This window comes from Delphinapterus leucas, chromosome 14 (genome assembly GCF_059928025.1).
Source record: "Delphinapterus leucas isolate spDelLeu-1000000601 "Yukka" chromosome 14, BTC_Dleu_Yukka2, whole genome shotgun sequence".
In the NCBI taxonomy this organism is placed as follows: Eukaryota; Metazoa; Chordata; class Mammalia; order Artiodactyla; family Monodontidae; genus Delphinapterus; species Delphinapterus leucas.
Window position 1 is genome coordinate 11,924,487 of NC_143142.1, and position 10,100 is coordinate 11,934,586.

Here is a 10,100-nt window from a genome sequence, read left to right on the forward strand (position 1 = left end):
AAATGGCAGGAGAGTCTAATACTAGGAGCACAGATTCTGGGGCCAGACTGCCTAGAACAGGGGTCGGCAAACTTTTTCTGTAGGAGGCCAGGTAGTAAATATTTTAGACTCATGCTCTATGTATCTCTGTTGCAACCATTCAACTCTGCCATTGTAGCACAACAGCATAGACAATCCATAAATGAGTGGGCGTGGCTGGGTTCCAATCAAACTTTATTTGTGGACACCAAAATTTGAATTTCATGTCATAGCCTAGGGTCATGAAATAGTATTGTTCTTTTGATTCCCCCCTTGTACCCCCAACCATTTAAACATGTAAAAACAACTCTTAGCTCACGGGCCACACGAGCAGGTGGTGAGCCAGATCTGGTTTTCGGGCTGAAGTCTGCCACCACCTTGTAGCCATTGGACCTCTATATCCCTCAGTTTCCCCATCAATAAAATAGGGATAACAATCAGACTTATAAGGTCCTTGCAAAAATGAAAACCTGGCCCAGAGTAATTCCTAGGCACGAGTTAACTGTTATTATTTGTTAATTTGCCTTCTTCCCTGGACCTCCTCAAGCGTTCCTTGGAAGTTTGCTCCAGGGTCTGGCTGCGAGTTCTTTTCTGCCCCTCTCCTTGGTGCAGGGTTTGCAGGAGTACGAGGAATGGAAATGGGGCAGGAACCCGAACATCGTGGAGGTGCTGGAGGAGTTCCCATCCATCCAGATGCCCGCCACCCTGCTCCTGACCCAGCTGTCGCTGCTGCAACCTCGCTACTATTCCATCAGCTCCTCCCCGGACATGTACCCCGACGAGGTGCACCTCACCGTGGCCGTTGTCTCCTACCGCACCCAAGGTGGGCAGAGGCTCTGGGAGAAACCCCCGGGTCTGCGTTTCCCCCCCTCCAGGGGCCTCTGCACACCTGCCTAAGCTTCTGCCACGTCCCCAAATCCTGGGGAGGTGACCCACCCCGCAAGACCAGGAAACTGGGAAAAGAAGTAGAGCAGCAAACCGTCCCCTTAGGCAGAGCCAGCTCTGTGCAGAATTAGGAAGGAAATGAGATGTGCATTTGGAGGCCTCTCCAAAAGCCTGAGACCTCCTTCTACTCCCTTCCTCCCCTCATACCCCCAAGGCAGCAGCTAGAACAAGCCACCACCACCCCTTTCCTCCGAGGGGGGAGCCATCTGCTGCCTGATGTCCAGCGGGCTGTAGAGAGGTGGACATGGGACGATATAGCCGGATAACCTGACCTCTGCACCCGTGTTTTCCTCCTTGGTTATAGCAATTAAAATGCATGGTGCCTGGGAATTCCCAGGCCGTCCAGTGGCTAGGACTTGGTGCTCTCACTGCTGGGGCCCGGGTTCAATACCTGACTGGGGAACTAAGATCCTGCAAGCTGTGCAGTGTGGCCAAAAAAAAACACAAACAAAGAAACAAACAAAAAATGCATGGTGCCTGAAAGAGCTCTGAGACCGGGGTCCTGACAGGCCACCGAGAGCACATCGATCAAGGCCCTTTCAGTGGGCACGATTGGAATACAAGCCACCCCTAACCACCAGTTTCACGGCCATGAGCCCACCCCAGCTTTACCATTTCCTCTTCCCCGTCAGAGGAAGGGATCTACACAGGGAACTCCAAGGCAGAAACTTGGTGTCGGGGCTGCGAGCCTTCTGCACTGGAGGATGGGGGGAAGCCGGGGACGGGGGAGCTTGAGGGACAGTAAATGAGCCAGATCACCTCGGTTATCCTGTTAGATGGAGAAGGACCAATTCACCACGGCGTGTGCTCCTCCTGGCTCAATCGGATCCAGGCTGACGAAGTGGTGCCCTGTTTCGTGAGAGGGTGAGTGGCACATGGAAAGAAGCAGCCATCCCAGATCTGCATCCTCATGTCCTGAGGTGGGGCGGGTGGACCAGCCTGAAGGGTTCTAGAGAGATGGCTGAGTCCGAGGGGATTGAGATCAACGTTCAGCATCGCTCCAAGCTGTTAAGGAAACAGGATCGTGGGGGCAGAGCAACATAGCAGAAGCTAAGCAAGTCCTCTAGTCAAGTTCAGGTCAGTGCATCAGGTATTTATCAAGTGCATGTCCTATGCTAGATGGGGCTACAGTAGACGACCAGGCAAAATGCAGTTTCAGCCTTCATGGAATTTGCAGACTAGTGAAACTTCTCTCCACAGCCTGCTGGCCACCCCATGTGTTCCCAGTTTCTTAGAGACCGGGAGGATTTAATTCCCTTCCCTGTCAACCATCTTCCCCTTCCAAACTCAGTTTTAAAGGATATTTCTGCCCATAGCTAACAATACCGTATTGTGCTCTTTAAAGTGTGTTAAGAGGATAGGTTTCACGTTAAACACATTTTTAATCGGAGACGTGTTACGGCCAGAGGTGTTAGTTTGTGTAAAAATCCCCTGGTCAATATGTGTTAAGTGTTCCTACCTCAATCAGTCAATCAAATAAAATAATATAGCTTTAAAAACATAAAAATAAAAAAATAAGGGATATGTCTGAGCTTAGATCCACTGTAGTTACCTTCTTTATCAACTGATAACTTCCCTACCTAAACGGTGGGCTTGGCCAGCCATTTGTCTCAGCCGTTAAGGGTAGAATGGTCATGATACGGTCCACATACCATCAGCATCAGAATCCCGTGGGGCGCTTCAAAAATGCCGAGTCCTGAGCCTAGACTTACTGCATTGCCCAGGAATCTACACCCTCTTTGAACGTCCCCACATGATTCTTTTGTACATTGAAGTTTGCAACTCCCTGATTTGGGAAGATCTCATGGATGGTTAATTCAGTGGTTCTCAACCTGGGGTGATTTTGCCCCCCCAGGGGCCCTTGGCAATGCCTGGGGATATTTTTGGTTGTCACAGCTGGAGGGTGCTCCTGGCGTCTAATAGATAGAGGCCTGGGTACTACGCAGCATCCTGCAATGCACAGGACAGCCCTCATCACCGAGAGGTATGCTGCCCCCACTGTCAGGAGTGCTGAGGCAGGGAAACCCTGGGTTAAATCAACCCCACACCCTTTGTGGCTTAGCTCAGCAATGGGGATAGTTGGGAAATGGAGTGATAGCCAGACCCTGAGGACCCAAATTAATGGGACCTCCCACCCTGATAAGGGCCGCCTGACCCCAGCTGAAGAGCTTTAAGCCCTGTTGTAGTTCTACCCAAGACGGCCATCTGGTTTACCTAGGACCCAACAGTTCTTGATCAGATTTGAACTCAGCAAGGCTTCTGACTCTCTCTTCCTTGCCCAGAGCGCCCAGCTTCCACCTGCCCCGAAATCCCCAAGTGCCCTGTATCCTGGTCGGCCCGGGCACAGGCATTGCCCCTTTCCGAAGCTTCTGGCAGCAACGGCAATTCGATATCCAGCACAAAGGTGAGTCACGGTCTAGCAGGCACCCTACCCCCTGGACCTGGGGAGGCCCGCCTGTGTCCCAGCATCCCGGAGGCATGGTGATGTTTTCTCTGCTTTGTGTCACTACCCGGGACGGAGGGGGAGCGTAGTAGTGACCAGACCCATGGGTGAAGTTTACGGTGTAATTCAAAGGACCTGTCCAAACAAATCGTCCACACAGCTTGTTCCGAGGCCCGAATTCCAACCCCAGAAGACATTTCTTGGACTGTTAAGATAAGAACCCCATCTTAAAATGTAAGCAGCCCTAGAAGGGGTAAGCGTTAAGCCTTATCCAATGGCTGTGTGCTCACGGGATGGTCCCAAAGACTGTCATTCAGGAGCAGGGTTTGCTGTGTGAGAAACACAACAGATCAGCTTTGGGAGGAGAGAGAGAAAGAAACCCACATTTCTGACATGCATTTAACGGGGATTTACTGAGCATCTCATGAATGCCAAACACTATCGCAGGCATAGAGGCGCAGCAAGAACAAGACAGAGAAACAACTTAAAAAAAAAACTTGCTCCGGTGGAACTGTCATTCTAGTGGAATAGCTACCATTTACAAAGTACAGTTGACCCTTGAACGACATGGGTTTGAACTGCATGGTCCACTTATATGCAAGCTTTTTTCATTAAATACATATGTATGGTACTACACCATCCGAGGCTGGTTGAGAATCCGTGGATGTGGAACCTTGGATACAGAGGAATCGCGGATACAGGGAGCCAACTCTATAGGACTCGAGCATCAGTGGATTTTGGTATCCAGGGCCGGTCCTGGAACTGATGCCCTAGGATACCGAGGGACAACTGTATTCACTGTGTACCAGGCACAGGTCTAATGTTTTACATTTTCTTCTTACAATAACCCTATGAGGTTAGACGCTATTATCATTTCCACTTTGTACTTGGGGACACGGAGACATAGAAGTTATGTATGTTCCTCAGCATCACACAGAAGCTGGAATCTGAATCCAGGCAGTCTAGTTTCAGAGTTTGGGGGTTTAGCAGTACCCAGGGGTGGGGGCTTTCCCAGAGGAAAGACTGAGACCCAGAGAAGAGAGGTCTGCTGAAGTCTGAACACACTTCACCTACTTCCCTCAGCGTGTGCGCATGTGCGTGTGTGTGTATGCGAGTACATATACCGCCTGCCCCAGGGTCTGTGCACCCCTACCCCTGTAGCACGTGCTAAGGTTCTGAGCACCCCTGCCACCACCAGCCACCCCCGAAATCAGGCATCAGAGCTGTCGGTGACAGGAGGTCTTCCCGGTCCCCAGGAATGAGTCCCTGCCCCATGGTCCTGGTCTTCGGGTGCCGGCAGTCCAAAATAGACCACATCTACAGGGAGGAGACCCTACAGGCCAAGAGCAAGGGGGTCTTCAGAGAACTGTACACAGCCTACTCCCGGGAGCCAGACAAACCAAAGGTAACCCCCAGCCTGTTCATGGTCCCCCCACCCCAGCCCAGCACACACACGCGCTCGTCCACCCATGCAAATCCTGTTCCCAGAAACCCCTCAGCCTTTCTGCATTCTCCTCCGTGACATTGCTCTGAACTTCAGGAAGCCTGGAGCCTAAACATTTGACTTAAAATATTGAACAGCCCACGTTCTATGATGCCACTTCCATGAAATATCCACAACAGCAAACTCCGTAGAGACAGAAAAGCTGATGCATGGTTGCCAGGGGCTGTGGGAAGGGGGGATGGGGAGGGTACAGGGTTCCTTCTGGGGGTGATGAAAAGGTGCTGGAACCAGGTAGAGGGGATGGTTGCACAGCACCGTGAATGTGCTTGGTGCCACTGCATTGTATTATACACTTGAAAACACGCATCTATTTTACGTTATGTGTGTTTTATCACAATAAAAAGGATTTTAAAAATTAAACAGGGAATTCCCTGGCGGTCCAGTGGTTAGGACTCCGCACTCCCATTGCCGAGGGCCCAGGTTCAATCCCTGGTTGGGTAACTAAGATCCCACAAGGCATGCAGAGCAGCCACAAAAAAAAAAAATTAAACAGCCCATAAGAGGCACTCCAAGTCAGAATGGACACAGGCCGCAGGACTGGAGCATGCCCCTGCTGGATCTTGGGGTTCTCAACTGGACCCCCAGGGGTGTCCCAGGAAAGGAGCCAGGACAGCAGGGAGGGGGGCACTCAGAGGGTCTGGGCATTAGCTACTTGACCTCTGGCATGGAAGTTCATCAGTGTTTCGGTAGCAGGTACAGCTGTTGAACGTACCAGCTGAATGTCGGGCTCGCCTGGGGGGAAGCTTCCTGGACAAACCAGACGAATTCCCTGGAGGCTGCATTGTACACCCTTTGTGTCCACCTGACATTCTCTTAGCCCCCCTGTTATTCCAGCAATTCCTGCAGCAGCTGGCCTGGCCCAGGTGTAACCTGACAACCCTTTCCCCGACCCCCATTTCTTGCTGTCCGTCCTGGGGCTTCTCTGGCACCCCGGCCTAGGACGCCTGCAGTACCAGCCCCGCACCTAGAAGTGTACAGGAGTTAACACCCCCTGGGTGACCACAGGCCATCGAAGAGAGGAGCGGGTAGACGATGCCCCCCTCTACGCCCCTCCAGGGGATGGCTCTGGGGGACGTGCTGCATGATTCCAAAGAGGGTTCTCATTAGAGGTGAGCTCCAGAGTGGGGAGCAGCTCGTCGCACCCTCAGATCGGCTTTCCCTCCTCTCCTGCTTCACTCTTCCCAGTGCCCTGCATCACTGCACAAAACATAGACCTGCACGCGAGCCCCTGTGTCTGACTTGGCTCCCGGGGTAGTGGGGCCCGGGAGGGAGCTACACAGTATTGTCCTGCGGCCCAGCTCCTTCTCACTGGTCCCCCTTCTCCCTGCAGAAGTACGTGCAGGACATCCTACAGGAGCAGCTGGCAGAACCCGTGTACCGAGCCCTGAAGGAGCAAGGGGGCCACATTTACGTCTGCGGGGACGTCACCATGGCGGCCGATGTCCTCAAAGCCATGCAGCGCATCATGGCCCAGCAGGGGAAGCTCTCGGTGGAGGACGCCGGCGTGTTTATCAGCAGGCTGAGGGTGAGCGATGGCCCAGCCCCCGGGACTCCTTTCCTGGCATCCAGCTTCCTGTCTCCTCTTCCTCACCCTTTCTGTCTCAACGACTAGGGGACCCATGATGACATCCCTGCTCCCATTTTCCCATTTACGACTGGGGGTAGAGGATACAGGTGGTCCCAAACCATAGTTGAGAGAGAAGGAAGGATGGTGGGACATGCAGGTGTGTGTATTAAATATGGTAGGGAGCTATGATGTGTGAAAATAACAAGTGGGTGGACCACTGGGTAGCTAGATGGAAACCATCCGAACCCAACTTTTCCCATCCCCAGAAACAAGCTGCAGCACTGCTCTGTGCGGTTGTGCAGGTTGGGCACTGCACAAGAAGGTTTGTCCAAGGTGGGCAAGTGGGGGATGAAAGCCACCCCATGCTTGGTTTCCCAGGCAGTGCACCTTGGGAGGAGGGTTGCCTTTTCCTAATTTGCACAAAGGCTAGTAGCTGCCCAGTAAGCAAAGTCCTAACCGTGGCCCAGAAGAAGCCCTTGCTCTAATTCTGATAATAAACCCTACTAGGTTAAAAACAACAACAACAACTTTCTGGTAGAAATGCCAGAGCTCCAAGGAGAGCTGCAGAGCCCTTACCACTCTGCCTCTTTGGTATGAGTCTTGAGAGACGCTTTCATAGATTCTGCAAGACTCTACAGAATGAGGTTGAAAACCACCCCAACTTAAAACGAATCCACTCTACAGATGGGCAACTTTCTTCACAACCTTTGGGACCAAGGAGGCCGGAACTTAACTCTGCTGCATGCGTGTTCCCCAACCACTGCCTCTTCTCAGCGGGGAGGTGCCTTTTCCCCTTGCTTAATGCTCAGCGACACTGCCCTCTGGGATATTCTTAATGCCCATCCCTCAGTCCTGCCTCAGGAGCTGCAACGGCTCCAGAAACTCCCAGGTGCCACAAGTTCATCATCACTCGTGCTGTTTCTTGAGTTGTCTTTTTTTGTTTGTCTGTTTCTGGGAAAGGCTGAGCTAAGATGCTCACCGTCAGAAGAACTCCTGTGTTCAGAGAAGCCTCCACTTTGCCAACCATGGTATTCGCTGAGTGCTAAGCGGGCACTTTGTCTTTTCTCCCATCTCTGCTGGTCTCTACAGGCTGTGATGTTTACACTAAACCCAGCCATGCCCAGATCTGAACTTGCAGGAACAAGGAGGAGGGAGGAAAGGGGGAAATGGAGAAGTTTCCACTGGACCCCCCTCAGCTCTTCTATCCTCAGAATCCACAAAGCAGCAGCATGGTTCTGGATGGGAACAAAAGTGTTCTTTGCCAACTGGGCTTAGAGGCCCTGTGCCCTAGAGGGCAGAGGGTCTTGCTGAAACAGAGTCTTGGAGACCAAAGGGGTCTCTGGGGGCCCTGCGTTACACCTCGTTTCTTTTTTCTTTCTTTTTCTGGCCGTGCCGCAGGGCTTGCAGGATCTCTTAGTCCCCCAACCAGGGATTGAACCCAGGGCTACGGCAGTTAAAGCACCGAGTCCTAACCACTGGACCACCAGGGAACTCCCTACACCTCGTTTGTTAAGGAACCGTCTTCTCTAGGAATATTCCATTCCAGGGTATCAACGTGTCTGCCCTTCTCCATGCCCTTGGCTGGCATTTGAGGTCTGTTTCCTGGTTGTTTCTGTCTCCTAGGATGACAACCGGTACCATGAGGATATTTTCGGGGTCACCCTGCGCACATATGAAGTGACCAACCGCCTTAGATCTGAATCCATTGCCTTCATTGAGGAGAGCAAAAAGGGCACTGATGGGTAAGCTGTCTCCATCCCACGGGCGGGGCGGGCAGAGCCCTGACAAGCAGGGATGTCTGATTTCATTGACCATGGCTTTCCCACAGTGGGGTCCCCAGACCAGCAGCATAAGCACTTCCTGGGAACGTGTTAGAAATGCAGATTCCCAGGCTGCCCCAGCCCTGATGAACCTGAAGCTCTGGGGTCAGGGCACCGAACGGTTTGTGTTTTTATGACCCCTGGAGGGGATTCTGAGTCCCCCTCAAGTGTGGGGAGCCCAGCTTTGGGTGTTAACTTCCACCGGGGCGTCCCCAGTTGAGTGATGGCTCTCACCACTGCAAAATTTGTATTCCTATTCGCTGTTCCTAGCATTTACACCACCTCCCTCACCCACAGAGTGCCGCTAGCATTCTCACTGACACAAGTTCCGATTGATATTAATTTGTCAATTCCACTTGTCCTCTAGAAATTGCTGGAAATGGTCTGAGGTACCACAAAACTGGGACTGAGTCTCACTATTTTAACCTTACATTAATGCCATGACATGTCACCCTTGATTGTGATCTCACTCCCCCCATTCTCTGCCACAGAGCACCTCGAAACCACCACCGTGTGCCCTTTAAATTAGGTGGGAATTCAGCTCCTTCGTTTTCAGTAGCCTAGGGCACACACACTCCATTTCTTAAGCATCCCCATTTTTCTTCCCCTTATGACAACACATTGGTCTCGGAAACATACTTTGGTGTCCAGCAGGCTGACATTATTGCCTCGAAGATCACATCTCGTCCTGGTTTGTTGTGTGGGTGAGCAAGCGTTCATTCATCTGTTCATTCATTTATTCATTCACTCAGGATGAGCCAGGTCCTGTCCAAGGCACTGGGGCTGATGAGGAAGTGAAAGAGACAAAGCCCAGAGTTCAGGTGCTTTTCTCTGGGTCTGTGTAAGGAAAGAGAGCAGCCTTTGCCCCTCTGGCACTAACTCCCTCCCCACTTCTCCTCCTACAGGGTTTTCAGCTCCTAACTGGACCCTCTTGCCCAGGTGGATGGCAGGGTGACCACACCACTGCACTCGGCCAGGATGGCTGCAGGTTTTGTAAGCACGGACACTGCTGAACCTTTCCTTGGGGCCCGCACATGGCCCCCGCTCTGCCTCTTGTCCTGTCTCACCTCTCAGTGGTTTCCTGGCCCTCTTGGGTTTTCTCCTTGAGTTTTCCTGCTGCAGTGCAATGCCTTCATAATCCGCAGTGGCTCTTACAAAACTGTTTCCCTCTCTCTCTCTCTTTCTGACAAGGGCAAATCACCGGTGCATGAAACCACTGGAACATGGCTGTGGTTCGTGTTAGGGCGTTTTCTGGGGTTTGCCCTGGAGAGGACAAGACGGAGGAGTTTTTTGAGCTAGTCCCTCAGCCCTTCAAATGCCCCTTGTCCTTTTCTATGATGACGTTCTTGTTGTGTGTGTGTGTGAGCGTGTGTTGGGCCTGGGTCTCCCTCCGTCCTCTTGCTCATGCAGGCATGTCGCCTGCAGACCCTCAGTGCCAAGAAATGTGCCCCAGCCCCTACTGGGGCCTCACACATCCATAATTAAGGGTCTGTGCTAGCATGCCTGAAACACTTGGAAGCATCCTAACTGTCCTGGTTATATAGGGTCAGGGCATGGAGGTGGGGTGTGATGATCAAGGGGGAAATCTCCAATGAAAGGGGAAATCACGGAATTAGATGCATTTAGATGCTGGCCCCAGTTAGCGGAGCCCTTACTGGGAAATTAACCCATCTGATGGATTGGGCAAACCTGCTCCCCAACCCCACGCACCCCAGGATCAAATCAGGATCGCCTGATTTGGCACTTCCACCCATAAGACCAGAAGTAATATTGTCCAAGGGAATGAGCTGGAAATAAGAATCT

General features: G+C 52.1%; 1 protein-coding gene across 1 annotated transcript in view; it reads left to right on the forward strand.

Moving 5' to 3' along the window:
• The window catches only part of NOS1 (nitric oxide synthase 1), an 86,375-nt gene extending 78,035 nt beyond the window's left edge, over window positions 1-8,340 (forward strand). Inside the window, exons 23-28 of the mRNA XM_022598025.3 lie at window positions 631-841; window positions 1,740-1,827; window positions 3,246-3,367; window positions 4,663-4,811; window positions 6,241-6,435; window positions 8,101-8,340. Of these exons, the coding sequence (XP_022453733.2) occupies window positions 631-841; window positions 1,740-1,827; window positions 3,246-3,367; window positions 4,663-4,811; window positions 6,241-6,435; window positions 8,101-8,223 (888 nt within the window). The 3' untranslated portion in view covers window positions 8,224-8,340. The remainder of the gene's footprint in view (window positions 1-630; window positions 842-1,739; window positions 1,828-3,245; window positions 3,368-4,662; window positions 4,812-6,240; window positions 6,436-8,100) is intronic.
• The last annotated feature ends 1,760 nt before the right edge of the window (window positions 8,341-10,100 follow it).